Raw genomic sequence first — 27,749 nt, 5'->3', positions numbered from 1 at the left:
GACAAAACCATTGTGTATCTTGGATTCATCTTTTGCCATATTTGAAACACCTCCCACTGATTCAGCAAGGCTGAATGGCAGCTCTGCTCCTGCTGAAGGCAAATCCCTTTGAGTCCAGGTAACTCTTGAAATGTTCAGAGACTGCACAGTTGCATAAAGAGCCAATTGTACTGCTGGGTGTAATGTAGAGACATGCTGCATCACAATTTGGAACACAAACCTCACTAGAAAGCACCAATTCATTGAGACAGGTAAGTACAACACTTGCTGCCCAACTGCAGTGCCAATCTGTAGCAGCACATCAGGCAGAGACAGCAGGATGTCACTGCAAGGCACAGTGAAGCTCTAAATTCTTCATGTGCAGTAACACTCCCTTAAATAATTAAGAAATAAAACCCAAGAAAATTCAGAGTGGTAAGTTCTGCTATTAACCCATTTTCCAGAAAGTCTTCAAGGTTTTCCAATGTCCTCAAAAATGTATTTAAGTCAAAATTCTGAACTAAACTAAAAACCACCAAATAATTTGCATAAGGACTCCTTCAATATTGATGTAATCCCATCACAAAGAAAAATGCAAAAAATAAAAGGCAACAAAAGGTCAAGAGTTATCTGAATCTCTCACTCACCCACTAGAGAAGCAGTAATATTTAAAAGATATCTAAAGAAGCTGGGTCTGAAAGGATTGATGAATCTGTGAGACAATGTAACTAGCAGGGACTACTAAAGGTCATAAATTGTATTTCTTTGAACTAAAGGAGCATTGAGTAAAACATCCTGACACAAGTTCATCATCAAATTCACTTGAAACTACCTTCAGAGATAAAAATTCCACAGCTTCCTCAGAAAATCTTTACCTGAATTTTCTTGCTAGCATAAGGCAGTCTTTCTGAATATTTTACCTGAACTGCCCTGCAGTGATACAAACCTCACTCCTTGTCCTAGCCACCAAGATCATCAAAATAAAATTCCTTTCTCTTTCACAGCCATCCTTTATATATTTGCATAATGTTAAATGCCTCCATCAATATTTTTCTAGACAAAAATCAATTGTTTCAGCACTTGATATCTTTCCTGTAGCTCTCCCATAAACTCCAAATTCTCCACAGATTTTTAAAAAACACCTTTCTAACTAGTGGTTTTACATGAAAAAAGTGCAAATCAAGTTTGAAAACAAAAAATACAGAGATATTTAAACAATCAAGTAGGTTGTCAGACAAAGTTTGCCATATTTTACCTTTTGTGCAATGTTAACTTACCTATTCCTGAATTGGCTCCTGTGATTATTGCCACTTTCCCACTCAAGTCACGGCCCTGCAGAATTTCCATTGCAGTACTGTTCCCATCATATTTTTGTCTAGTAGTGGGTTTTACTGGGTTATCTTCTACTGTAAAGGCCAGTCTTGGGTCAAGGTAGGTAGTCCTTTTGTTTATGTGGCTGCAAAAGAACACACAAACTCAACTGCTTGAACTCTTCCGTTCTCTACATTTAGATTTTAGATGTCTTTCAACCACTGCTGTGTACAATTCCAGTGGATTATTCAGATTCCCAAAGAATCTTTTTTTTTTTTCAGTTTGGTTGAAATTATCCCAATTATTTTTTTTAATCAAACTTTTTTTTTTTTCCAGTTGTGACAGCATCCATTAATAATTGTATTTACATACTTCACAAGCTATTCTTAATTTCATGTGAACCCCTGATATAAAAGGCAGAACTGTGTCAGGGGAAAAAAGAAAAAAAAACTTGTTACATTAGAGAAGATCATGTTATCTTTTATAGCAAGTCTATAAAAGGACCCTAAACTTGCAGACACTGCAATATCTGCATTTGGATTCTGAAGCTGCATTTATTAATCTTTTTGTCTTTCCAGCTGATATTGTCACAGTCTCGTAACTCAGGAGGCTACTCAGCATGTAACCCAGCTGTCCTCCTTCTACATACTCCACAATTTGAGATACTTACTCCACAAAATAGACTTGTCCATTTTCATCAGTCTCCTGCTCCCATCCATATGGCAGATCTAGGAAGCACATAAAGCATTAACTTTATTCTCAGGCATTAGAATACTCTTCAGTTTGAAGTTTGAGTGATTTCTCAGAGTGATGAGATAATTCTGCATTGTTTTCTGTGTGTGGTGCAGCTACCTGCTGCCCTTGAGTACAGAACTTGACAGAAGGATTGCTTCCCTAAGCACACACAATTGCTCTCTCATGGAAGTACAACACACAGAAGATCTGGTACAAGTGCAATGGCTGGTAGATTAAGTACAAAGACAGTCTTAAAAAATCTTTATAAAGATTATTTCATGTTATAGAACAAAAAAAAAATAGCAAAATGCAACCATGCTTCCAAGCACATACAGATCTGTACTACTCCCAGTTCAGTATCTCTCCCTGCTAAAATAAATAGCAAAAGCATATAGGAAAAATTATGTGTAACACATACCAAAAGCTGAAAGATCAGAGCCCTCAAGTGGGCATGAGATACAATAAATCAAACCTAAATGATTCAATGAAGTTAGAAGGACAGATAAAAGAAAAATGACAAATCTTTACATAACAAATTCTTATATAAAAGATTCTACAAAGGTAGTTAACAGATGGCATTCAGAGTATTTCTAACCTTACACAGACAATTTAAAAGGAATATCTACAACTGGAAAGCATTCATTTCACTTTGACTGACTGAAGACTTAGTGAGAACATTCCACTTACAGTCAGATTACCAATGCCAACAGAAACATGGCCTGCCAACAGTGTGGTGTCCCCAGGTACAGAAGCTTCTGGAAGATCTGATTTAAGGCACTGACCCAAGGTCCTTGAGAAGATTTTCCTCTGGAAGTGTCCTGCAACACTGCCTGCCTTCTGCTCTGGCACAAATACTCAGTTGGGTTGGGGAGAATGAGAACTAATGAGGTTTCCTTCCATGCCAGGGATACTCCTTGATGAAATACATTCTTTGAAGAATATAATCCAAATATAAATATTATCAGATGCACAGCAGGAACACAGAACCCCAGCTTTTGACTGTGCTTAACAAGCCACACTAAACAAACTCTGTAACCTGGAATTAGTACTTTGGCTTTGTGGAGCAATACAGGAACGCCATAAAACTGCAAAGTGATCACTCTACACAGACACAATCACAGAGGTAAAACCCCACTGAAATCAGCCATGTTCTGCAAGCTCAGAATCAGTGACAACTAGGAGATCAAAATGAGATCAGTCAGAGTTTGTGAAGGAACCAGGTGTTTGTAAGATAATGTCAGTTCATTAGAAAAGTTTAACACAAACCTCCTGCAACACGCTTCCTCTTGCCAGACTTAGGATGTTCCCACTGTGTTTTTTCTTCTAGGTGGCTGCAGGAAAAGAAAAAGTTTAAGATTTTTAAAAATTGCCTAATAATCTTTCTGATGTAACCCAAAATATCCCCACAGTTCTGAAAGTAACTAACCAGAGAGCACAGGAGTCTATAAAAATTTCAAATAAATGTCTGCCTTCCAATCCAAGTTTTGTTGCTTATAAGGAAAAAAAAAAACTCATTTAAAAATAACATTAACAGACTCAAAAAACACCTCAAAAATATAATGATCCTTGGCAGGAGTAAGGAAGAAAGAAGCAAGAAGAGAATTTATCGCCAGCTAGTAATAATAAGTCTTCAAATTACAAAAGCACCTTTACAAATCAATATTGTTAGGTAGGAGTTTTAGAAAGATGCTTTGAATTTGAAAGATGTTTTAGAAAGATTACTAATATTATACTCCACAAATAAGTAGTGTTAGGAGTTTTAGAGAGTATAATATAAGTTGGATTTCTATGAGCAATTGTAGCTTTGGACAAGTAAGTTTATCCACAGGCCTTGACTAGCAGGATATTTATTTAATATACATAACAATGGTATCCCACCTTTTCTTCCAGTTCAGAGACTTTATTCATTTAAATCACTAGCACAATTAAAATACTCCATCATAAGATTTTCTGCACTATAGACTAATAAGCAAAGTCATGTGCACATAAACAAGGTTTTAAAATAACCGAAGCACTGAAATCGAGTTGGACATTAGGATCTCATCCTTCATTGAGTATTTTTAAATAACAACCAAGTTTTAAGAGTCAGGCAGGGATTAACTGAGTGCCCAAATTGACAGCTGCCCAAGTGTGAAATAAAGAGTGGCAACAGCAATAAATAACATACAAAAAACTACAAATAACCTACAGGCCCGACAGGCATCTACACACAACAAAAGCAACTTTCCCTTCTTACAGCAAGGCCACAGTGACAGCTCATGGTATTACAGGAATCACAGCTGGGGAGCTGGGACTAAACAAGTGCACCTGTGTGACCTGAAAATTAGAGATATTTAACCAAGTTACAGCAGCCTGACAAGCGAATGCTGTCCACCTGTGTGCACACCTAACTCATCATAAACTCCTTTAAAAGTCTTCAACCAAAATAATCTTATTCCAGCTAAAAGTTCATATTGGTGATAAGGTTTAAAGTAAATTCCCAGAATATGCAGAAGAATCACACATAAAGAGTGTATACTTAAAGACAGCAACAGTGCAATATATTTTTAGACACCCTGGGCAAGATTTTCAGATAGTAAAGATATATTATGCTATGTCGTCATGCTGAACCAGTCCAGTTTCACAAGAGTTCAGAAACTGACCTGTTGAACTGACTGTATAACAATTCTGCTCAACAATACCTTGTTATTTCGTAGGTTTGTTACTTTCACCTAGAGACTCCTTCCTGAAAGAGCTTTTGAAATCAAAGGAAATGTACAAGCAATTGACATAAGACAAACACCTAGAGAGAAATTGCAGTGTGGATAAACTAAAGCGTTCTGTCCAGCGTTTTTAAGAGCAGAACTTGGAAGGACAAGGCACCAGTGAGATTGAACCATACTCTCCCACTCTTTTGTGGAAGGGAGTAAACTCTTGTAGCTTTAAACAGAAGGAGGTCCCAAGATCAGCATGGCTACAGAAACCACGCAAGAGGAGAGAGTGTATAAACACACATTCCACTGAGTTAGCTCATCCTGCGGCACATTCCCTTTGTAACCCGGGAGGATGGGATCCTGTCCAGCAGCACGGGCAGGAGGTGCTCAGTGCAATTCTTCATCTCTTGCCCCAGGTGTACTGAAGAGCTGCGGAGCAGCACGCACAGGGCTTAACTTCCACCGCACCTGTTTCTCCTCTGCTCCCACAAGGAAGCACCCTGACCAATCTGCAATATTGTGTGAGCCTTAACCAGCACGCACAAAGATCGCCCCGGAGTCCCGAGGCGCCCTGGAACGGCTCCCGGCCGGCTCCCGGCCGCTCCGGCACCGCTCCCAGGCGGGTCCCGCGGCTCCGCACCGCTCCGGCCGCTCGGAGCGGCTCTGCAGGGGCGGCTGTGGCTGTCAGAGCCTTCGGAGCCCGTCCCGCACACCCAGCCCAGCGCTCCCGCAGCCGGGCGGGCACCGCACACGGACCCCGGACCGCGCACCCCGCACCAGCCCCGCGGTGCGTCCGTGAGGGGCGGCTCCCGCCCCGCACCGAGGGGCGGCTCCGCGGACGCTGCCGCGGGGCGGTCAGAGCGCTCCCGGCGCGCTCGCCCCGCTCCCGCCCTTACTTGGCGTAGTAAACCCAGCCGTCCTTGGTGGTGCGCTCCTCCCAGCCCGGCGGCAGCTCCTCCTCGCTGTCCGTGTCCTCCAGCCCCGCGTACTTGAGCGCGGCCATGGGCTCGGCGCGGCCCCGCTCCGCCGGCGCGCCCCGCTTCCGCCCGGCCCCGCGGCACCATGGGAGCTGTAGTTCCCGCCGCATCGCCCGGTCACCGACACCGCAAGGGGCCCCGGCTGAGCTCGGAACAGGGGTCGCAAGGTTTAGGCTGCTCTGGTAGACTCAGTGAGGCACATCTGGAGTGCTCTGTCCAGTTCTGGGATCGCCAGTGCAAGGGAGATGAGGAGTTAGCGGAGAGGGTCCGATTATGAGGGGTCCGGAGCGCCTCATGTGAGGAGGCACCGCGGGACTGGGCCTGTTTGGTCTGGAGAAGAACAGACTGAGAGGGGATCCCATTAATGCATGGAAATATCTCAAAGGTCGGTGCCCAGGGGATAGTGCAAGGCTCTTTTCTGTCGTGCCCAGCAGTGGGACGAGAAGCAATGGCCATAAACTAAAACGCAAGTTCCACCTCAACGTGAGGAAGAGTTTCTTTACATGGAGGGCGGCAGAGCTCTGGAATAGCTGCCCAGGGAGGTGGACATTCAAACCACACCTGGACACATTCCTGTGCCACCTGCTCCAGGTGACTGTGCCTTGGAAGGGGGATTGGACTGGATGATCTGCCAAGGTGCCTTCCCATCTGATTTTCAGGGTATCAGGTGCTTCCAGCCCTCTGTTTTCAGAGCGGTGAACACAGTGAGGCCATGGGAAGCAATGGGAAATGAACTGGTCTTGAAGAGCAAAAGTTCTTTGTGCCCTTAGCTGTCCCCACCTCATCTCAGGGATGAGACTCTTGCTCATTAGTAAGGGATCCTTGCTGAGGAAGGCCTGGCTGGAGAGAAGAACCTGGCTGTGCCAACAGCCACCTGGGACCCTGCAGGTGCTTTCACCTGCTCGGAGGCACAAACACGGTCACCTTTGCCAAGCCTGGCTCACTGGTGACACAGCAGTCAGCTGCAAAGGCTGAAGCATTCAGTGAGTTGGCTGAAAGCTGCAGTAACTCTGTCCTGGCAGCTGAAGCCCTCTCCCCTGTGCAGCTGTGACAGATGGAGAGGGAATGGCTGTCACCATTGCTCAGCTGCTTCTGATTCCCGAACCCGTGTACTGTCATATTCCTGTCTGTTTACATAACCAAACCCAGCAGCCAGCGGTTGTAGCAGCATTGTTGTCCTTTAGTGGGGTGTTTTAAACAAAATCAAGGCAAAGGCGGCGCTGGGCAGAGGCTGTGAGCACTTCAGACCGCACCAGGTGGCAGTGCAGCCTCACAGATGCACCGCAGGCTCTAAATCGAATTTTCATGCACTATTTGAGGCACTGACCTATATCGTTCCCTCACTCCCCACTAATGGCATCCGTATCTGGCCAGAAAAAACAGCCTGGATTTTTTTCTGCCCTGCTGCTCCCATTGCTTTGCAGGTTCCCCTGAGGGATTACACGTACTAAATGATCTCCTCCTGCTAGAAATAAAAACTCATGCATCATCAACAGCGTGTTCTCATGCGAGTATTACTGGCAGTATTAAAAAAAGCTGTGACTATACTTTTTGGGTAAGCATTTGGGAAGGAAAGCTTCAGTGACATACTTGCTTCTGGTCCAAGAAGAGGTTACTGAATGGTGAGATGGGGCCAGGTCCCAAGAAAATAGATTATTTAATCTGAAGTACAGAAAAAGAGTTTTATTCTAGCAGTAGTACTGTAGGGATATGGAGTTAGTTTTCTTCCTGTTGCAGTCTGTCAGTATGCAGCATTCAGCACTCCATGAATTGCATTCAGTGGGAATGTGGAAGTCATTTGTCTGACATCCTATCCCAGCCATCTGTACAGTATAAAGTCTGCTCTATGCCCTGGATGGATACAGCAGCATTTCTGCATCTCAGTGATAAGGGTGGGGTGTGTGCAGTGTACCACATCCCCCAAAGTGAGGCTCACCCTGACCAGCAGAACCAAACCAGCCCAGAAAGGCTCCTGGGCTGCCTGCCCACACCTCAGCTCTGCCTTGGCCCTCTGCATTCCCCCACATGTCCAGGCTTGCTCTGCCCACCCCAGGCAGCCATGAGTGTGGGCTACACAGGCACAGTGTCTCCGTGCTTTGGCTCTGGGCCCTCTGCAGGCACTGGGACCAGCCTGGAGTGACCCAGCACGAGGCAGACACTGACACACTTGAGCAGGGACAAGGACTAGGATGTAGGGAGGGGATCCTTCCCAGGCAGGACTTCATGCACTTAGAAAGAGCCATGGTCTGGGGCACTCAGACCTTGATGGGGAGACAAGCAGGGAGGGGACAGGGAAGCTGAGTGTCCCAAGGACCCTGCTCATCCCCAGAGTTGTGCAGCCACAGATCTTTTCTTCCCCAGTGGATACCCCTTGGATCCAACATCACTGGGTTACAACTGGCAGCTTTCAAGCCTCCATCCACTCTTTGCACGCAGGGCAGCCTGCCTATGGCTACCCCAAAGCCAAAGCACCCCACACCTTTCCCCCATGGGGTCCTGTGGGCATCACTAGTGGGGTTGGTGGCCAAGGTGTGTCCCCCTTGTGCTCTGTGCCTGCCAGGTCTCTGCAGGCAGGCCCCAGGTGTGCTCAGACCCATTTCCCTGCAGCATGTTGTAAAGAGAACAGCAGGTTCTTAACATCTTTATTAGTTAGTTGGTTTATTTCCAACACAGTAACTCCTCTCTACAGCAACAGGTTAGTTAAATCCGGTTTACATATTGCTGTCTCACGAGTGCTGCGGCCTCCGTGCCGCTGTGACAAAACCAGGCTGCACTCAGACAGGAAAATGTGTTAAATTCCGCTGTGACTGGGAAAAAAAGGAAAACCAACAAAAATCAAAAGAACAAACCACCAGGGAAAACCAAACCAACCAACCAACAAAACCAAGGTGAGGAACTGAAGGCGAGCACGGCCACACCACCTCCAGGGAAACCACACGGCACTGCTTGGACAAGAATGCAAGGAGGAGTGAACCCAAAAAGGTCAGGGATTGGGCAAACCCTTATATATATATTATGTATAGGTATTTATATATATATATCATCTGGAAGGACACGCTGAGAAAACAAGAGATCGCAGCGGTATCTACCGTAAAAAGGAGCTACGCAGCTTTCAGAGTCACACCAAGAAGGAAGCACACAGCAGAACAAAGTGGGGGACAAAGGGGCACACTGGTGTTTTGGGGTGGCCTTTTACCAGGGGAGGGTTTGGGTGGGGCACGGGTCTCAGGGCCAAAAGCCCTCATAGACCCGCTGGGAGCCCCAGGAGCTCTGTGCCCTTCACTGGGGAGCAGGGATGGGGTCTGAGGGCAGAATGCTTTTGTGGGGCTGGCTGGGACCTGCTCCAGCGGGCTGGTTCTGCTCACCCAGGTGGTGGCACCTGGTGGGTTCCCTGCTCAGGTCCCCCATGGACCACCTACAGAGACCTGAGCACCCATCAGCAGAGGCAGGGCCATCCTTACCTGTGCCAGGAGGGCTGGGCACGGCTGCTCAGGCAGCAGAGGCTGGCTGGTGGCCATCACTGGGGTTATGCAATGGCAGGGGTCCGTGCTGAGTGAGAGAGGCAAGAGCCACCTGGAGTTGGTGGCCAGAGGGGGCCCCACGGCCTGGGGGGAGCCAAGCCCTTGAGAGACGCCCCGCCCAGAGCGCAGGCAAAGTGCTGGAGGTGGGGTGTGGATTTGGGGAGCCTCGGTGGCACCGAGGGCAAAGCCAGACCATGGAGTGCTCCCCACACCTCATGGGTCACCCCACAGTGTCAGCACCTTGTGGTGAGGCAGCCTGCGGGGCAGGGGGTGCTGAGGGCTCCCCAGCACGGCAGAGGGAGAGTCTGATCTTATTGCTAATGGCTCCTCGGTGATGACACCCACAGGTTGTGGCAAAACTTGAGGTGGGATTTGCTGTGTGACATCCCCTAAAACAGTGGCCTCTGGACCCTGGCAGGCTCAGCCTAAGAGCTGGGAGTGGAACTGACAGTGTGGCAGGGGCCAAGTCAGCCAATTCCCCATCCCCAGTGCATTTCTGGTGGCAGATGGTAATTGTCCTTTTTGCAACAAGGGACCAAGGAAGTGCCACTACCGGTGGCAGGGGGACACTCATACCACCCTTCTGCCCTTACAGCTTCTGGGCTGACCTCTCTTCAGTTGCCCCAGGGCAGCCCTCAGGATACATGACCAGGGCAAAGGGACAGTTTGGGATGTGATTTCTCACGAGGCTCAGCCAGCTCTGGGGTAGCAAGTCCTGGGTGTGCTGGGGGATCCTGTGCTAGTTCTCCCTAGAGAGGGCCACCAGGGAGAAAAGAAAACTGCATCCCTAGGAACAGACCAGTGACCTCCCATTAAGCGCTGCTCCCTGTTCCTGTATTCCTTTCCATCAGTTGAACTTGGGAGACCAACCTACCTCCTGTGTCCTCTCCACGTGCTGTCCCATCCCATCATCCTGTCCCATCCCAACATCCTGTCCCCATCTCACCACCCTGACCCTGCTACCCCATCCTGGCCCTGTCCCCCTGCCACCCACCCTCCCGAGCCAGGGCCAAGCCAATGCTGGGGAGGGTGAGGACCAATGCAGAACCATGTGTGACTGCTGGACGAAGCCCCTCTCCTTCTCCTGTACCAGACAAGGGGGTGAGGCCAACGGCAAAGAAGACAAATTGACCCCAAAGAAGCGAGGGCCCTGGTGGAGGATGTCCACGGGGCGGGTGGGTGCTGGCGGGATGCTGACGGATGGGAGATGGCTCTGAAGGAGACGTCGGCGGCGGGCGTGGACCTCAGCACGAAACCTCCATGGTGTGGTTGATCTGCCCCATGGCCTCGGTGCTCTCCGAGTGGGTGCAGGCGCGCGGGCGGGTGCCATCCACGGAGCTGGCGCTGGTGAGGGAGGCCGTGCGGGAGCGTGCCAGGCGGGTCATGCTGGCAGATGGCACTGCACGGGCACAGAGAGACGGCCGGGCTGCTCAGGTCCCTCTGACAACCTGAGCCAACATTGGCACCAGCCCTGCTCCCCGACGCGACTGAGCCTGGGCACAAGCTTGCAGCAAGCGGTGCTGTGACAACATGAGCAGCTCCAGGTGAGGGACAGCAGGGCAGGGCTGCTCTGGGCAGGCTGAACGCCAGACTCACTCCTGGGCATGCAACCTCTGGGCATCAGGCAGCGGGGTGACTACCTGACTACCATGCTCCAGGAAAAGAGTGAGCTGGGATCAGAGCTCCCCTGGCTGCCCAGGAAGTGCAGGGAAGGTGGCACCATCCCCCAGCCAGGGTGGCCCACCTGGAAGAGGGCACAGTGGGCACACTGCCGAGACTGTGCCTGCATGGAGGGGGAGTTCTCTGAATGCCATTTCTCAGCCCCCAGCCCTGGCTTAGGGTGCCATCTCAGGCAAAGCAGAGCGAGGCAGTGGGCAGCTGGCAGGGAAGGGCCAGTCCTGCACCCAGGCTGCCCCCAAAGGTGCCCAGGCAGCTGGAGGGCACAGGCCAGGCAGGCACCATGCAGCAGCGGGCACTGAGCAGTACCTGTGCCTCCACTCAGCCTCCGATCCTTCAGGTGGGTGACTGGCAGGGGCAGGAGAAGGGCAGGGAGGGCAGAGAGAGAGTGTCAGCCCTGTCAGCCACTCCTCTGGGCCAGGAGGCCCTGCTCAGCCCACGTGTGCCTGCACACGGAGCTGTCCCTGTGCACACAGACTGCACACACACACACGGACACACAGACACACCCACACACGTGGACTTTTGCAACCGTGCACACATAGGTCAACATGTACACACACATGGTCTTAAACTGTGCACACACACACAGACTTCTGCACATGAGCTCTGCTTGTCTTTGTTGCACACACACAGCCCCTGCTCGTGCATGCCCACACACACACATGGGGAGCCTGACGCACACATTTGTACACACAGAGCCCTTGTACACACATCTGTGCACATAGAGCCTGTACACCCCACTCCCCCCTGTGGACACACGGACAGACAGACGTGCAGCAGGTCAGCACACACACATAGGCACACACAAACCCACACCAGCCCCAACCCAGCCCCAGCACTCACTGTAGCCCATGCCTTGCAGGAAGTACTTGAAGGCTTCAGTCAGCTTGCCTGGCTGTAGGGAGAGAGCAGAGTGAGCTGAGCTGAGGCAGCACTGAGGCTGAGATCCCCTCTCAGCCCTGAGCAGCTTCTGGCAGCCCCAGTGTGAGACCCCTATGCCCTCATCATCCATCCCCAGCTAGCCAAGGACAGCACCAGTGCATGTCTCAGGGCCCAGTATGCCCAGGTAACTGGGGGAATTGTGAGGGCTCACCTGTGTGACCTGGGGCAGCCCACCAGAGTCAGCCATCTGCAAAGAGAAGGTCCTGCTTAGTTTGGGAGGGTGCCTGTACTGCCCACGATCCCCCCGTACCCGCTGGCAGGATGCCACTGCTGGGGTCACCCTGCTCTCCCCATACACCCCCAGCTCCAAGGGCCATGATGGACCTGGAATGGAGAGATGGGGACACCCTGCAGCCCTGGGGCAGAAGGCAATGGGGCACTTCATAGGCAGCAGGAACCTCCCTACTGCCTGTTGCCACCAGCCTACCTTCAGGAATGTGGTGTTGGTGGGATCCAGCTTGGAGTTACACTCCACCTGCAGGCAAGAGAGATGATATTAGCACCCTAGGAAGCCAGGAGCCAAGAAAAAGTAGTCTTTCTTCCACAGCATTCCAGCTGGCAAATCCCACCCCAGCCAGGAGCAGACAGGGCACTAGGTGAGCCCTGCACCTGCAGGACCTCCATCCCTGCCATGGGACAGAGGGGACTTTCCTCCAATGAGTGGGGACTGGAACAAGAGGTGAGGGGGACTGGTGAGTCACTCTGTGTCACACCGGTGTGTACATGCACACAAGTGTGCCAGCAGCTGTGTGGGTGCACGTGGCCAAGCAGGGAGTGCCCATGTGCCCACACATCCGAGCGTGCACGGTGTGAGCACATCTGGGCATATGGAGAAGGGGAAGTTTCCCAGGTGTGGTGAGCAGGCAGAGCTGTGTGTGCACAGGTGCCCACAGGAGCAGGCAGGTCTGTGCACCAGCAGGCTCCCACCCCCAGGAGCAGGCAGTGAACGTGTGCGTGCCCGTGCGTGGGCATCGCCCGCCTGCCGCCCTGCAGCACTCACCACCCCCTCCTCAGCAGGCGCGTTGTCTCCGACCACCAGCATCACGGGGCAGCTGCAAGTGACAGGAGAAGGGGGCCTGGTCAGGGTTTGGTCTGAGTGAATTCCCCTGCCCAGGGACCCCTCCATGACTTGCTGGTGTGACTCTTACCGCAGTGTCTTGGCATTGGGCACAGTCCCAGGCCGGTTGATGTCCAGATCCCTGCGGCTGATGGGGGAGAAAGGCCAGTGTGAGCTCATGGGCGGGTGCCACCACTGATGCCACAGCACAAGAATCAGGCCACTGCCTGAGAAGCTACACCCAGCCCTGCTGTCCCAGCACACTGTGCATGGAGGATGCCATGGCCATCTCTGCCACAGCCCAAGCAGAGCCTGTGCCCCAGGATGCAGCACCTAGCAGAGTGGCAGGGCTCCCAAGCCCCTGCATGCATGGAACAGCATCTTTGCCCTCTTTCCCAGGCCTGTGCCAGCACCCAGTGCAGGAGGAGCCATGGGAATGTGTACCCATGGTGGTGGGCTCTGGGACATGGCAAGGCTTTGTTTCAGGTACCACCACTCCCACATCCCCAGCCAGCAGGGGCAGACAGCTTTGCACTGCTGCCTGCATGCACTGGAGGGTGATGACAGCACCCAACAGGGGTCTGGGTTCTCACAGAGCCACCCACCAGCACTGCAGCCCCTCACCCTAGCACAGACAGGGACACAGCCCAGCAGCAGGGCTGCCTGGAGCACTCACCCATTGTACATGTTGAGGAAGAGCTGAAGGTTGAACTGGTTCACCACACTGCCAATCTGCTGCCGGTAACTCTGCACCAGCTCCGTGTTGTTCATCAGCTCCTCCTGTGCCAGCAGGGGATGGAGGTCAGGACAGGTGCTGGGGACACACCCTGCTCCCCCAGCCCTGCCAGCCAGCACAGACAAGAGGGATGCTGGGCAGTGCAGCTGGGCACAGTGGTGCTGCAGGCAGCACAGCCAGGCAGGACATGGGCACGGGTCTCAAACTCCTCAGGTTAAGCCTCAGACCAGGCAGGGCTTGACTGAGCCCAGCCCTGTAGATGGGACAGGCCCAGTGGCACTGTGGCACTGGCAGGGCACAGCCCAGGTGACCCAGCTGGGATGCTGGCCGGGGGCTGGTGGCAGGGGCCTGGAGGGTGCACAGCCCTTACCTGGCTGAACAGGTGGGACAGGACAATGTCTGGCAGCGTGCTGGTGAGGCCGGAGAGCTGCAGAGGGAGCACAGGGAGTTACTGCACTGCCGTGGCTGCCTCCTGCCCCAGGAAGCTGCCAGGACTGGGAGGAGGGGTCGGGGCCTGCCCACCTTGGCAGCTGCCCAGTCAATCCAGCCTTTGCCGTTGGGGTCGATGTTCATCAGGACCAGCCCTTCGACCAGGTCAGGGAAGATGAGCTGCAGAGAGCAAGAGGGGAGAGGCTCAGAGGGGAGGGGAGATGTGCCCTGGGCAGCCCCCACCAGAGCATTGCACAGGCACTGCATGGAGCTGCTGTGACCCCATCCTGGGAGCAACAGGAGACCTGTGGCAAGACTGCCCAGGCACTGTGGCCTTGGCACTGCCGTCCTGGGTGCCCCAACCCGCAGGAGCCTCTGCAGCAACAGAGATTGCCTGGAGGTATCAGCTCCTGCTCTCCCCCATGCCCTGGACTGACAGCAGGTACAAATAACTCAAGGCCAGCCCATCCCAGCCCCAGGCTCACCGCAAACTTGGCCAGCACGTAAGCTCCTGCCCCAACACCGATCCCGATCACATATTTGAACCTGGAAACATGGAGAGGTCCGTATGAGGGACAGCAGGCTCCAACACATTCCCTGGGACACCCCTCCACCCACAGCAAGAAGACTTGCAGGGTGCCAGCTTACAGGGACAACTCCCCCAGCCCCAAATCCTTGTCTTCTGTCCATCTCCCTGCCAGGACCCTCAGCCAGCAGCTGTGGAAGAGAGGCTGACTCACCCAAAATGCTGCACCACGCTGGGTAACATGGCAGCCAGCTGGTCCATGGATGGATACTGGTACCTGTGGCACAGGGAGGCACAGGATGGTGGTTATGGAACCTGTTCAGAGCACAGCGTCTGGGACAGGGCAGCTGGGCTGCCTGAAATGGGCAGGGAATGCCACCCACCAGCAAACCACCCACCCTGGGCCAGTTGTCTGCCACAGGCTTTGGCACAGTTTGGAAAGACTCACAGACAGGGCACAACTGCCAGGCAGCAACAACCCAAGGGGCAGGGAGGTGACACCCCAGCAGGCACAGTGAGCCCTGCAGCTGGCACCTACCCCTGAGGGAACTGTGAGGCTCCTGCCTGCTGTCCTGGTGCATCCACGTGGCACACCACAAAGTGCTTCGTGATCTCCTGCATGTCCTCGTAGTTGAAGAAGGTGTTGAAACAAAGCTTGTCTGTAAAGGCCAGAGGGTATCAGAGACTAAACACCCCAACACTGGGGTCTGGTGGGCCAGGGGAGCATGGACAGCAGCTGCCCACCCTCCCACTGCCCTTCAACGAGGAGGTGACATGCCACCAAAGCCATCCCATCCCCTTCCCTCCAAGCTCCTTGTCCTCCCAGCAGAGATCACAGCTACTGTTAGCAAGGGCTGCATCCTTACAGGTGTCAGGAGGCATGGGGATGGACAGACACAGCGAGAATGAGGAGTTTGGGATGGCCTCATTCTCAGAAGGATGGGACTGAGGGATGCAGAGCCCAGGACTGCAAGACCACCCAGTGGGCAGCAGGATTAGCAGCCTGGGGTATTAGCCCTGTCCAAAATCCCTAGAAAGGGCTTAGGCAAACACAGGATTTGAGGAACAGCTGCAAATCTCCCTGCTTGGAAATAGTCAGAGAAACATCTCCAGCTGTGGACAAAACCCCAGCACTGCAGTGGGATCCAGATACTGCCAGGGCTTGGAGGGGTCCTGTCCCATGGCATCAGTGCTGGGAGATGACTCCCAACACGTGGGGTGAGGCAGGTTGTGAGGCCCCTTGCAGCCAGCGTGACGTGTACCTGAGCAGCCAGAGCTGCTGCAATGGTGACACAGCTCATGTGGCATGTCAGTGACTCAGCCTCAGCCGCCAGCAGAGCGGGAGATGCCTCTCCCCACTCGCAGGGAATTGGGCATCCTGGCTCAGCTGGAGAGCACAGCCAGGAAAGGGCTCTGGGTGCAGGTCTAGGGCTGCAGGCTGACAGAAAGGGCAGCATCTCCACATCAGAGCCCCAGCTCAGGGTCCCTCCTTCCCTGCTATTCCCAGTCTCTCTTGTCCCCCACTCTGCCCTGCTGCCAGCTGGGTCCATGCTCTGAATACCAATGGGCTGGCAGCAGCAGCGAGGACCAGCCCAGCATCCCCCATGTCCCATCCCTGCCTGCTGTGGGCAGCATCCCCCATGTCCCATCCCTGCCTGCTGTGCTGTGGGCAGGCAGGCAGCCAGCACTGGGGTGGCCAAGCACTCCTGGCTGTGCCTGGCCTGGGCTTTGTGTCCAGCTGAGCATCCAAACGCCCCTGGTGCTTTCAGATACCCCGTGCAGCCATGGCTGGGGACAAAGGAGCTGAGCCAGGGGCGATGTCCTGGCACCCCCTGGGGCTCAGCCCCACCTGCCCTGCAGCCCCAGCTGGAGCAGCACTCACGGTTGAGGCCCACATCGTGGTAGGTCAGGATGGCCGGGCGGTTCCCCTTGGGAGAGCCCCGGATCACCACGTGCAGCAGCCCGTAGGGGGTCTCAATGTCGTGTTCCTGGGGAAGAGGAGAGATGGGGTGATGCCCACCTGCCCTGAGGCATTCTTTCATCCTCTCCTGCCATCACACCCTTCCCTGCTGCTTCCCCAAATGGCTGGATCCCGTGGGAAGACACGGGAAAGAGGAGCAGCTGTCCCAGGGAAAAAAAAAAACAGCTCTGGGCATCCCAGAGAGGGTAGAAAGCAGGACAAATCATGAGGGAAGGGAAGGGAAGGGAAGGGAAGGGAAGGGAAGGGAAGGGAAGGGAAGGGAAGGGAAGGGAAGGGATCATAGGATGTAGGATTGGACACATGTATCAAGGGATGGGATCACAGGATGGTATCAAGGGATGGATCTAAGAGAGCTTGAGAGAGAAGGATAACAGGATAGGACCACAGCACAGAAGAGGAGATCTTCAAAGGCTTGAGACTGAGAAAATTTTGGCAACATGGTAGGGGTTCACAGCATGGCCCAGTTGGGCACAGATTTGATGTATCTGGGACAAACAGGCAGAGGTCAGACCCTGGACAGCACTCCAGGAAATGCTGCAACTGATCCCAAAATTACAGCTAAAGTAACTTTAAAACCTGAAATGGCAGTGCCCCCACACAGAGACAAAAACTACCCTGTGCCTCAGTTTCCCTGTCTAGGAGGGCTCCTTTCCTTCCACATCCTGGCCCTTGCTGCCAGCCAGCACAGGAAACTGAGCCCAGGTGCTCCCCAGGGACAAGGGACCAGAGGTCCCCTCCAGATGCCCACCAGCCAGTCCAGCAGCAGCGACCTCAAGGCTGGGATCTGCTGGGTGCAGGAGCAGCATGTGCTGAGCAGGGCAGGGCAGGGGATGGTGGCAGGGTGCCCAAGTATCACAGTCCTCACTGCTGGCACTGGCAGCCCCATGGCTGGGCTGGTGGGAGGGGAGCAGGTACGTGGATGCTCACGCGGGTTACACGCCACCAAGGACTCTGAAGGACACGGGCCTGGGTGGGAGGAACAGCCTGGGGACAGGGTCTCCTCACTGCAGTGCCTCCCCTCACTGAGACCTGCTGTCCCTGCAGGAACACGGTGGCCAAAAGCAGATCCAGGGCTCTATGGAGACATCTCTTCTCACCCAAGGGCACCCTGACCCCATCCTTCATCCACAGCTGTCCCTCCACCCCTGCAGCTGCATCAGTCCATGAGCAGTGACATCCCTCTGCAACAACACATTGGGACACTGAGGCAGAGCAAGGGCCTGGCCCAAGGTCACAGAGCAGGAGACATCCATGTGGTCTGGTCCTGGGCAAGGGCTGCCTCCTTGCCAGCACCATCCCCATGGTCCCCATCACATGCCCAACAGCTCAGCTTTCAATCCTACCCCAAAATCACCTGCCCACGGTAGCAGATCCAGCCTCAGCACTGCTCCCTCCTGCCCCCCACCCTCCACCAAGCCAGGCACATCCTGCCCGTGGTGCAGCCTCTGCAGCACCGCTGGCTACCACAGCCCTGCCCTTTGCCGCAGGGATGCTCGCTGGGGGAAGAGCCTCGGCATGCAGGGGATGCACGCAGCAAGGAGAGAGGGGAACAAGCAACCCCAGCAAGAAGAGAGGGGCACAGACAACCCAAGCAAGGAGAGAGGGGCACAGACAACCCACAGCCCCAGCGAGGAGGGGCATGGGGGTCTCAGCACCCATAGGTGTCTGACAGAGCCCACCCGTGTCCAGGCTACCTGCTCACCGCTGCAGTGCTCCCTCCTCACTCACCCCCTCTGCACCAGCCTGTTGCCATCGGGTGTTGCCATCACCGCAGAGGCCAGAAAGCAACTGAGGGCTTGTTTCAAAACAGCCAGAGACCCTGTCCCTCTGCAGCTCAGGGGGTGGGCAAGGGGCAGTGTGCCCCTGTCAGCAGACAGCCCCAGCACGGAACACAGCATCTCTGGGCACAGCATCTCTGCCGGCCTCGGGGAGGACACGCTCAAGGACAACGCGTCCCCAAAACCTGCAGCACATCAGGGATGCGGCAGCAGGGCTGGGGGGAGGAAGGGCTCCCCAGCCGCGGGTCCTCCCTGCCCCAGTGCCCGCCTGAGCCACGCCGAGCACTGCCGGCTGCAAAGGCCCAGCCTGGGCAAGCAGGAGAGACGCTGGGGCAAAATACCTGGGGAGGGAGGGAGGGAGGGCAGCGAGCAGGGGAACGGCGGTACCTACCCCATCCCAGCACTCCGGCATGGTGAGGAGCTGGGCGGACGAGGATGCTCAGGCGGCGTGGGCCAAGCTGGAGGTGCGGGTGTGGGGCACAGTAACGCAGCGGCCGGGGCCAAGCGGAGCTCTGCGCTGGCTCAGCCCCTCTGCTGGATTTATAGCGGAGCCCCAGCCCTGCGCTGAGCCCTCCCTCGCCCTTCCCCCTCGGCAGGCTTGGCCTCCATTGCGGGCGAGCGCCGCGATGGAGCCAGCACTCAGCCATTGGCTGCCGCGGGAATTATTCATGCTCCAATTGGCCCCAAATACCCTTGTTTATGAAGAAAAAACGCCTGGCACCGTGCGGTACCTTCTCCATCTTCCCTCTCTGGGCAGACGGAGGCAGGCGGGGTGTCTGGACTGGCATCCCGCGGAGCAGCCCCGGCACGGCCAGGGCAGTGCCCGCTGTGCCCCTGCACACACCTGAGTGCAGCCACAGAGAGCCAATGCACACACCTGAGTGCAGCCACACAGAGCCAATGCACACACCTGAATGCAGCCACAGAGAGCCAATGCACACACCTGAATGCAGCCACAGAGAGCCAATGCACACACCTGAATGCAGCCACAGAGAGCCCAATGCACACACCTGGCTGCAGCCACACAGGGCCCAATGCACACACCTGAATGCAGCCACACAGAGCAAATGCACACACCTGGATGCAGCCACAGAGAGCCCAATGCACACACCTGAATGCAGCCACACAGAGCCCAATGCACACACCTGAATGAATGCAGCCACACAGAGCAAATGCACACACCTGAATGCAGCCACACAGAGCCCACTGCACACACCTGGCTGCAGCCACACAGAGCAAATGCACACACCTGAATGCAGCCACACAGAGCCCAATGCACACACCTGAATGAATGCAGCCACACAGAGCCCAATGCACACACCTGAACGCAGCCACACAGAGCCAATGCACACACCTGAATGCAGCCACACAGAGCAAATGCACACACCTGAGTGCAGCCACACAGAGCCCAATGCACACAACTGAATGCAGCCACAGAGAGCCCAATGCAAACACCTGAATGCAGCCACACAGAGCCAATGCACACACCTGAATGCAGCCACACAGAGCCCAATGCAAACACCTGAATTCAGCCACACAGAGCAAATGCACACACCTGAATGCAGCCACACAGAGCCCAATGCACACACCTGAATGCAGCCTCACAGAGCCCAATGCACACACCTGAATGCAGCCACACAGAGCAAATGCACACACCTGAATGCAGCCACACAGAGCCACGGCCGAGCCCGCAGCCATGGCCAGGGCCCTGCAGCCGTGCCCAGTCAGGGCAGCACACACACAGCCAGATGGACATGGGCACACGCTAAAAACAGGAGAGGGACATGGCAGGCGTGCTGTGCCACGTGCACGTGACCATGTGTGTGCATGCACAGGAACACGTACCAACACAGACACACATGGGCCAGGCAAACCCTGCCTGCCAGGGGGAAAACTGGGAAAGTTAATACCATTACCCACACCAAAGCACGTGCACCCCACAGAATGCTTGTGGCACAGCCCCCAGGCCAGGCCCTGTGTGTGTCAGTACCTGTTGCTGTGCATGTCGTGCACACCAGGAGCACACCTGCTGCATCCTCCTCCTGTGTGCTCAGCATGGATGCCACGGCCATCACTAGTGCTGGTGGATGCACAGCGAGCTGCACACCTGCAGAGCCTTGGGCAGGTGTGCACAGAGGGGCACACACATGTCCACACCCGTGTCACCTCACCCAGCAGCACACTTGTCCCACCTGCTGCGGGATGATGGCAGGCAAGGGATGTGCAGGGTTTCTCCCTGACCTGGGGATGTGCAGGGTTCCTCCCTGACCTGGGCACTGCCAGTGGCAGGCAAATAAAGCAGGAGGAGGGACAATCCAGCAGCTCCAAGGGGTTGGATCACGTCCCTGGACTGACACATGCTGTGTGCATGCACACAGGTGTGAGTATTCCCATGTGCACATGTGTGCAGCAGAAGATTTCTTTCCTGATCCCAACGAGGCCTCTCACCACCACTGCCCCAAAACCCCCCAGCAGTCTGTGGGTGCCCTTCCCCTGTACCCTGCCTGCCCCTGCCCAGCCCAGCACCACTGCCCAGCTTGGCATGACCAGCACAAATCTGGGCAATCATGGATGGAGAAGGAGTCCCAGAGTGCTTTCACTGCCTTTCAGGAACCCACTGAAAGCCATGTGCTACAAACAAGCCAGGGCTGCACAGGCAGAAAGTCTGGATGTGGGAGAAAGGACAGGCAGGCAGAGGGATGACATTCCCACTGCCTCCACCAGGCTTCACTCTGACTGCTCTGCTGCCGTGGGGAGCTCAGACCTAGACCTGGAAAGAGGCACCTCTGCAAATGAAGGACTGAGTATGATGGGGAAGCCCAGCTCCCGGGTGGTTCCTGGCACTCCTGGTGCCATTTTTGGTTTCCCCAGCCCTGCTGCCTGTAGAGCCAAAGACCATGACAGCCACAGTCCCCGGAAGAAAAAAAAAAAAAACAAGAGATGCAGAGGGATGAAAAAAGACAGAAAGTGGTTAACAGAAGACAGAAGGGGTAGAAGGGTAGAAGAGCCAAGGTGAATGCAAAAGGGCTTCAGGGAGATGGGAGGGCTGAGCGAGGCTGATTTTGCTGGAGCAGCATCAAATGGGATCACCACTGCCTTGGCTACCAGCCCACTTGCCAGGCAGGTGGCCCAGGCCTCCTGCAGGATCCAGGGCACCTGGTTCCCAGGGCACCTTCCCCCAGCTCTCCTGCACCTTGGCTTATGTCCCAAGGGCTTTACTTTGGCTGGTGGCACAAGTGGGGGCTCTCCAGGCCCCCCACTGCCCCAGCCACCCTGAGCATCCCATCAACAACTGGCTCTAGGGAGGAGCAAACAGACAGTGAAGAGTTAAGCTGGGGGCTGGATTGGATTATCCCAAGGAGGTGAGCCTAGAAAATTGGGTAAGATCTCCCCAAGGAATGGCAGTCAGCCCCCAGCCTTTGCACTGCACCAACACACAAATATCAGAGTGGAGAAAAGGAGGTGGTTGCCCTGGCATAGCCCAGGAAACTCAGCCAATCCCTGCCCGGAGGCTCTTGGAGGGAAACCAAGAGGTCAAAGGGTCTGGCTGGCTTGGGAAAAGCTGCCTTGGTTGTTGCCCAATTCCTTTTCTAGGTCCTGAGGTGCATCCCTGTGGCATTTGCTGTCCAGAACTGCTCCACTTGGGCACCACCAGGGACACAGTTCAGTGCCACCGTGGGCCAACCCCTGAAATACACAACGATTGTCCTGGGAGGGACACTGCTCTTTAATATCCCCTGAGTGCCAACCAAGCCCTGCCCCAGCACAGCTGAGCCAGAGCCACACTGGTGCCTCTGGTGCTACTGAGAGCTCTGGGCAGCCTGGCACTGCCACCTCCCTCCCTCCTCACCTCCCTCTCCCTTCTCTCTCTCTCTCTGGTGCACCAGGAGGTTTGGTGTCCCCTGCACTGGCCAACAGAAGCCCCAAGCAAGCAGAGAAAGGAGCAGCCCAGCCCTGCTGCTCCCATCCCCAGCACCTCACCAGCTTTGGAGCTGCTGGGGAAGGCACCATTTTAATTATTTTGTGGCTTTTGAGAGGGCCATCAGGTATGTCCCACTCTGTGAACCACAGCAGGCAGCACCCAGCACCCTGCCAAAGGCCTTGCTCCCTTACCAACTGCCCCCTCTCACCAGCATGGGAGTGGGCCAGCCCCAAAATTCTGGGCCTGCTAAAAGGGACCTGTGCTCCCCTGCCCTTATCCTGGGATGAATGACATTTATTTTTTCCTTACAGGTGCTGTTGTTTCAGTGCTGTACCTGCAAGGGCTCAGCCATCACCACCCAATCCCAGCCTCCCCATGGTCCCACTGCTGGCAAAGTGGCAGCACACAGCCTGAGGTTGTGACAATCACTGGTGTCCCCTGGCAAGGGAACGCTTTGGGAGGGGGACAGGCAGCACTACCCACTACCCTCCCTCCCCAGGGAGCCTGGTGCAGGATGGGCCTTGGCAGGGGTGTGGGAGGGATGCAGGGCAGACCAACGTGGGAGCCAGGCACAAGCTGAGCTCCCATGAGTGCTGGAGCTGTATCATGGGGCTCCTCTGGAGAGCAGAAATGGAGGTACAAGATGGGCAGGTGCCAGCCAAGGGAGCAAAGAGAGGTGGGTGGTATAGGGGGCAATGCCCCAGCCCTCCAAAAGAGAAAGAGGCTTTCAAACACCCTTATGTAAGCAGGGAGCTGGCATCGCCTGGGAAACCATTGCCATGGCAATGGTAGAGGGGCTGGAAAAGCAGCTCGGCCTTCCTGAGAAGAAATTGCCTGTTTTAAAGGTTTTGTCCCCAGCCCATGGCCAAGTGCCCACCAGCCACATCTGAGCGCCAGCACAGAGGTGCCTGGCAGCATCCCCCTGTCCCCTTCTGACAAGGACCATGATGGATGTGCAGCCTCATGCACAGACACTGACCAGGCTCTGCATCCCATGAAAAAAGGGACAGCAACACCCCTGAGTCCACTCAGTGCCCTCCTCCAGCCTTCCCCAGGCACAGGCTGCTGTTCCATGCGAAACCCGGGGGTGGGCAGCACCTCCCATGGCTGCTCCTACCTTCCAGTCTGTGTCCACAGTGGAGAGGAAGACATCCGAGTTCTCCTGGGATGAGAAGGAGCCGTTAGGGACAGAGACACCCCTCACTCCTGCAGTGCCCTCCCACCCAGCGCACAAAGCCCCCTGACACCACAGGCGCCACTCCCCGGGGCTGCAGGGGGCACAGTGCCCCCATGTGTGCACACACACCCTTCCACAACAGCTGCACACACGTGCATGTGTTACCTGAGTGTAATGTAGCATGATGTGCAACCCGTGCACACACATCCATCACCCCTGCAGACTCACCTGTGCTCAGCCATGGGGGCTCACCACCGTGAGCTCTCACACACTGAGGAGCACCAATGTGCACCCAAAACCAGCACACACACACAGAATACCACCCCAGCACCAGCACACCACCCTCCAGCCCTCCCAGGCTCCCCTGTCCCGGTGCCCCATGTGCAGGAGCCAGAGCCAGTGTGGTTCCCAAACTCACCAGCTCGGCGTCCTGTCCCCGCAGCAGCGGCTTCTCCTCGGTGAAGCGCAGCTCATGCAGCCCTGCCATGGTCATCTCCTGCAGCAGCAGCCCTGCCAGGGCAAGGCACAGGTCAGGCCAGGTCCTTTCCTTGGTTCTCTTTGCCCCAGCCCTCCAGAGCTTCATGGGGCTCCCTCGCATAGGGATGGGACCCAAATCAGCTTCACTGCACACATCTACTATGGGCACTTGGTGCTTCAGCTTGTCCAGGGGCTGCAGTGAGCCCCTCTGCACAGAGCAGACAGTGCCTGGATGGGCTCAGCTCCCAGCTCCTACCAGCTCCAGTTCTCCCAGTTAAGGACAAACCTATCTTCAGGGCGTGATCTTGGCCAAACTGAGGGGCCAGCCTCATCTGTCCATGCTGGTCACCTCAGTAAGCACCCAACCCAGAGCAAGAACATCCAAATTTTCATCCAGTTTTCAGCATAGGTCAAAGATAGAAAATCCAAATTTTTGGCCAGTTTTAGGCTGCAGATAGGTATGGATGGAACAGAGGCAGATCTCCCTGCACAGGCAGAATGAGGGTGATGATCTCAACGATGCCAGGAGGCAGAGGGATGTTCCAAGCAGAAAGAGAACAGTGAGACAGCCTGAAGTTTGTACAGCAATGATGGAAGAAATCCAAATGTGAAGCCTTTGCTCCCAAAATCTTCTCCTTGCCTGTGAGTCAGGTGCTGGCCTGTTGATACCTCAGCCCCACGACTTGGAGGGACAGACCTCTCCATGGAGCCACTGCTCAGCAGCAGTGTGAGACTGGGTGCTGCTGACCTCAACCAACACTGGCATCTCCAAAAACACCCCCAGGCACAAGCTCAGCTCAGAGAGCACAAGAGAGCAAGGAGACCAGCAGCTGCCTGCACACAGAAGGTGAAAGACATGGGGACACAGGGAGCAGTCCAGGCTCCCCTGTGTTTGAATGGGATGGGTACCTGGCAAATCCCAGTGCCAGGGGATTATCTGCACTCAGACCTCAGGCATTGCCTTTGCAGCCTCTGTTTTTATCCCTTCCACAAGACCAAGCCTTCAGAAAAGCTATTGCTTCTCCATGAGAAGCAGAACAAATGAGCCAGAACAGATCCCACACCCTCCCAGCCGTCTCCCCCCTGTGCAATCTCCCTGGACATAACAGGGATGGTCTGGGCTGTACGAGCACCACAGCAGACACAGACCCACTCCATCCACACAGCCTCAGCTGAGCCTGCTTCACACTTTGTCCACCTCCAAACCCAGGTGAGCCCAGGCTGACAATGTGGGACGGCCAAGAAATGCCACAAATATTGCAAAGCCACCAGAAATACAGGAGCTGGTCATAAACTGCCCTCCAAAGTCAGGTTTTGCTCCTCCGACTGGGTTTTCCATTCAAAACTCAAGCAGGCTGTGCCACCTGCCTGCTCCCTGCAGACACGGCACTTTGCCTTGCTCCTTGGGAGCCATCCAACAATCCAGAACTGTTTGGAGGGAGAAACACCACTGCAAAGCCTCTCGAGATTCCCAGGGCACCCAGCACCAGGAGTCTCCTCATCACCCCCTGCCCAGAGGGTCCCACGAGGGTGGGGGATGTTGAGAGGTGCCCTCAGCCCCAAGGAGGGGCACAAGTGAGGGGCACACTGCTCCAGGCTGGGCTGTGGTGCTGGGGAGATGGCTCTGTGCACAGAGACAGCCCTGGCCCACAGCCCACCAGCACAGCCCAGCCAGCACAGCCTGCAGAGCCACCAACAGAGCAACCCCACAACCCCGGGGGAAAAACAGGAGAAAAATCAGCCTCACCAATAGCTGGGTCTGGAGGAGAGCAGGAGAGTCCCACGCTGAGCACACCAACCCACCGTGTGGCCACGGCCCCAGGGTGGCTGGGAACAGCACTTAGTGTATGGTGAATGCCTTTATTAATTACAGCCTGCAGCTAACATGGGAGGGAGGGAGGGTGGCTGAGCCATGAGGAAAGGCCCCGTGACCTTGTTTGAGTGGTGGGGGCAAAGCTGGCCCAGGGGGGACGTGGCAGAGCCCTGCCCCTGCACGGGGTGGACAGTCTCCCAAAGTGGTGCTGAATGTGGGAACAGAGAAGGGATCAGTAAGTCAGGGATCAGTAAGCAGGGTCACAGCCATGCTGCCACCTGTCCTGCGTGCTCTGCATCCCATGGCACCCCACAGGAGCCCTCATCCCTCCTCAGCAGCATAGCTGTGGGGCTGTGGCAGTCTCACCCAGCCCCACTGAGCCACCATCGCTGTGGAGGGCTGGTGAGGAAGTCACAGCTCCAGGTCTCCTAGCCAAAACTCCAAACTTGGCTCCCATCTTCTGCAGCTCACCCCAGTGCTCTCCAACGAGCACCCATTCCCAGGGTACCCCCCCAAACACACCCATCTCTGCTCCCACTCTGCCTTCCCAGTGTGGTGCCACAGTTTCCTTGGCACAGCCAGGACACGTCTCTTCCCTAATTCCCAATCAGTTCCAAACCCAGCAGGACATAAGTGCTCTGTCTGGGACTAGTGCTCTGCCCCTCCAGGGCCCTGGCACTGTGTACATAGATGGGACAGGAACAGCCACATTGGCTTCCCTTCCCCGGGGATCTGCAGCCCACTGCTGGCTAACTGGAGGAGAACCAGCTTGTAGCATTATTATTATTATTATTATTATTATTATTATTATTATTATTATTATTATTATTATTATTATTATTATTATTATTATATAATGATCACGACAAGGCTGTGAGCTCCATTTCACACTTGTGAGTGTGTTTGGTCACAGGGCAGGGCTTCCCCAGATGTTGCCTCAGTGTCACAGGAGTCCCCACACTGAGTACCTGCGTGCTGCCCTGGCACGGATGTGGTGCCCACAGGATGTTGGCACGGACACCTCGGGCTGACTGAGCAGCAACAAACAGTCAGACAAATCAGGAGAAGTGAGGGCTGGCTCCTGCCAGGCAGTGAAGCCAAGGCAGCCTTCAGTGAGGCTGGGAGAGGGAGGAAGGGAACTTGCAGCTCCAACTGAGCCACGGCCATGTGCCCATAGCATTGACCCCCCGAGCAGGAGGGATGGGGGAGCACGATGGGGTGAAGGAAAACCCCAGTGTGACACAGCCTGGCCACATCCTGCTCCACCGGTGCAGGAGGAACAGCCACGGCTGTCTCTGAACCCGTAGGGGACACAGGACCCCAGCAGCCCCCACAAACCAGCCCCACAGTGCGGTGCAGCTGAGGGTGCAGGACCGAGCAGCCGCACCACGGGAGCCGCCAGGCCGGGGGACACGGGGCTTTGGGGGGGCTCAGGCTGCCTCGCTGTTGCTAAGAGCAGCCTCCTTCCCAGCCCAGCGCACTGTCGGGGCAGCGGGGAGACTCCCGGGGGAGGCTGGCTGAGGAGCCGGGAGGCACCGCAGGGATGCTCCGGCAATCCCCCGGCTGTCTGCTGGCCGCCCTCCTTGCCTGGAGCTGCCGCCTCCGTTCCCCGTTCCCCAGCACCCCCGGGCTGGCTTTCCCCGCTGCAGCAAGGCATCGCCTCCCGGAGCCCGGGAAGGACCCGAGCCCGGCACCCACACCCAGGGAGCAAAGCCAGGGTGAGGCTGTGGGGGCAGCTCCATCTCCTCGGGGGGGGCTCAGGGGCTGAAGGCTCTCGCCGCCCCCGGCCCCACCGCCCCTCCGGGTTTCACAGCCCCGCTCCGGCACCGCGGCCGGGCCGTACCTGTCAGGAGCTCGATCTTGTGCCGGAGCACCTTCATGCCGGGGCGGGCGGGGCGGGCGGCGAGCGGCGGCGGCGGCCCCGGCGCGGGGGGCGAGCGGAGCCGGAGCCGATGCCGATGCCGGTGCCGGTGCCGGAGCCGGTGCCGGTGCCGGTGCCGGTGCCGGTGCGAGGT

The 27,749-nt window shown here is 55.4% G+C and overlaps 2 protein-coding genes across 5 annotated transcripts in view; both read right to left on the bottom strand.

The window, feature by feature from the left end:
- Positions 1-5,761, bottom strand: part of WWOX (WW domain containing oxidoreductase) — a 475,156-nt gene extending 469,395 nt beyond the window's left edge. Inside the window, exons 1-4 of the mRNA XM_054641000.2 lie at positions 5,615-5,761; positions 3,292-3,356; positions 1,961-2,018; positions 1,257-1,435 (exon numbers count right to left, since the gene is read on the bottom strand). Coding sequence (XP_054496975.2) covers positions 1,257-1,435; positions 1,961-2,018; positions 3,292-3,356; positions 5,615-5,721 — 409 coding nt within the window. The 5' untranslated portion in view covers positions 5,722-5,761. The remainder of the gene's footprint in view (positions 1-1,256; positions 1,436-1,960; positions 2,019-3,291; positions 3,357-5,614) is intronic.
- A 2,559-nt stretch (positions 5,762-8,320) lies between these two features.
- NDRG4 (NDRG family member 4) lies at positions 8,321-27,749 on the bottom strand. Of its 4 annotated transcripts, XM_077185160.1 has the most exons (17): positions 27,578-27,749; positions 23,863-23,954; positions 23,385-23,429; positions 16,469-16,574; positions 15,125-15,245; positions 14,801-14,863; positions 14,546-14,606; positions 14,154-14,240; positions 14,002-14,058; positions 13,572-13,675; positions 12,987-13,043; positions 12,839-12,890; positions 12,266-12,313; positions 11,990-12,025; positions 11,740-11,791; positions 11,203-11,241; positions 8,321-10,615 (listed from the first exon to the last, which is right to left on the bottom strand). In XM_077185160.1, the coding sequence occupies exons 1-17, from the start codon at positions 27,612-27,614 to the stop codon at positions 10,461-10,463; spliced, it is 1,212 nt and encodes a 403-aa protein (XP_077041275.1). In that variant the 5' UTR covers positions 27,615-27,749; the 3' UTR covers positions 8,321-10,460. The 4 variants fall into 4 exon arrangements, with proteins under 4 accessions (XP_077041275.1, XP_054496780.1, XP_077041276.1 ...); XM_054640805.2 differs by lacking the exon at positions 11,203-11,241 and having other exon boundaries at positions 27,578-27,738; XM_077185161.1 differs by lacking the exons at positions 23,385-23,429; positions 23,863-23,954; positions 27,578-27,749 and adding an exon at positions 18,737-18,896.

Source organism: Agelaius phoeniceus, chromosome 12, assembly GCF_051311805.1.
Source record: "Agelaius phoeniceus isolate bAgePho1 chromosome 12, bAgePho1.hap1, whole genome shotgun sequence".
Classification (NCBI taxonomy): Eukaryota; Metazoa; Chordata; class Aves; order Passeriformes; family Icteridae; genus Agelaius; species Agelaius phoeniceus.
This window is presented reverse-complemented; position numbering and strand designations above follow the sequence as displayed.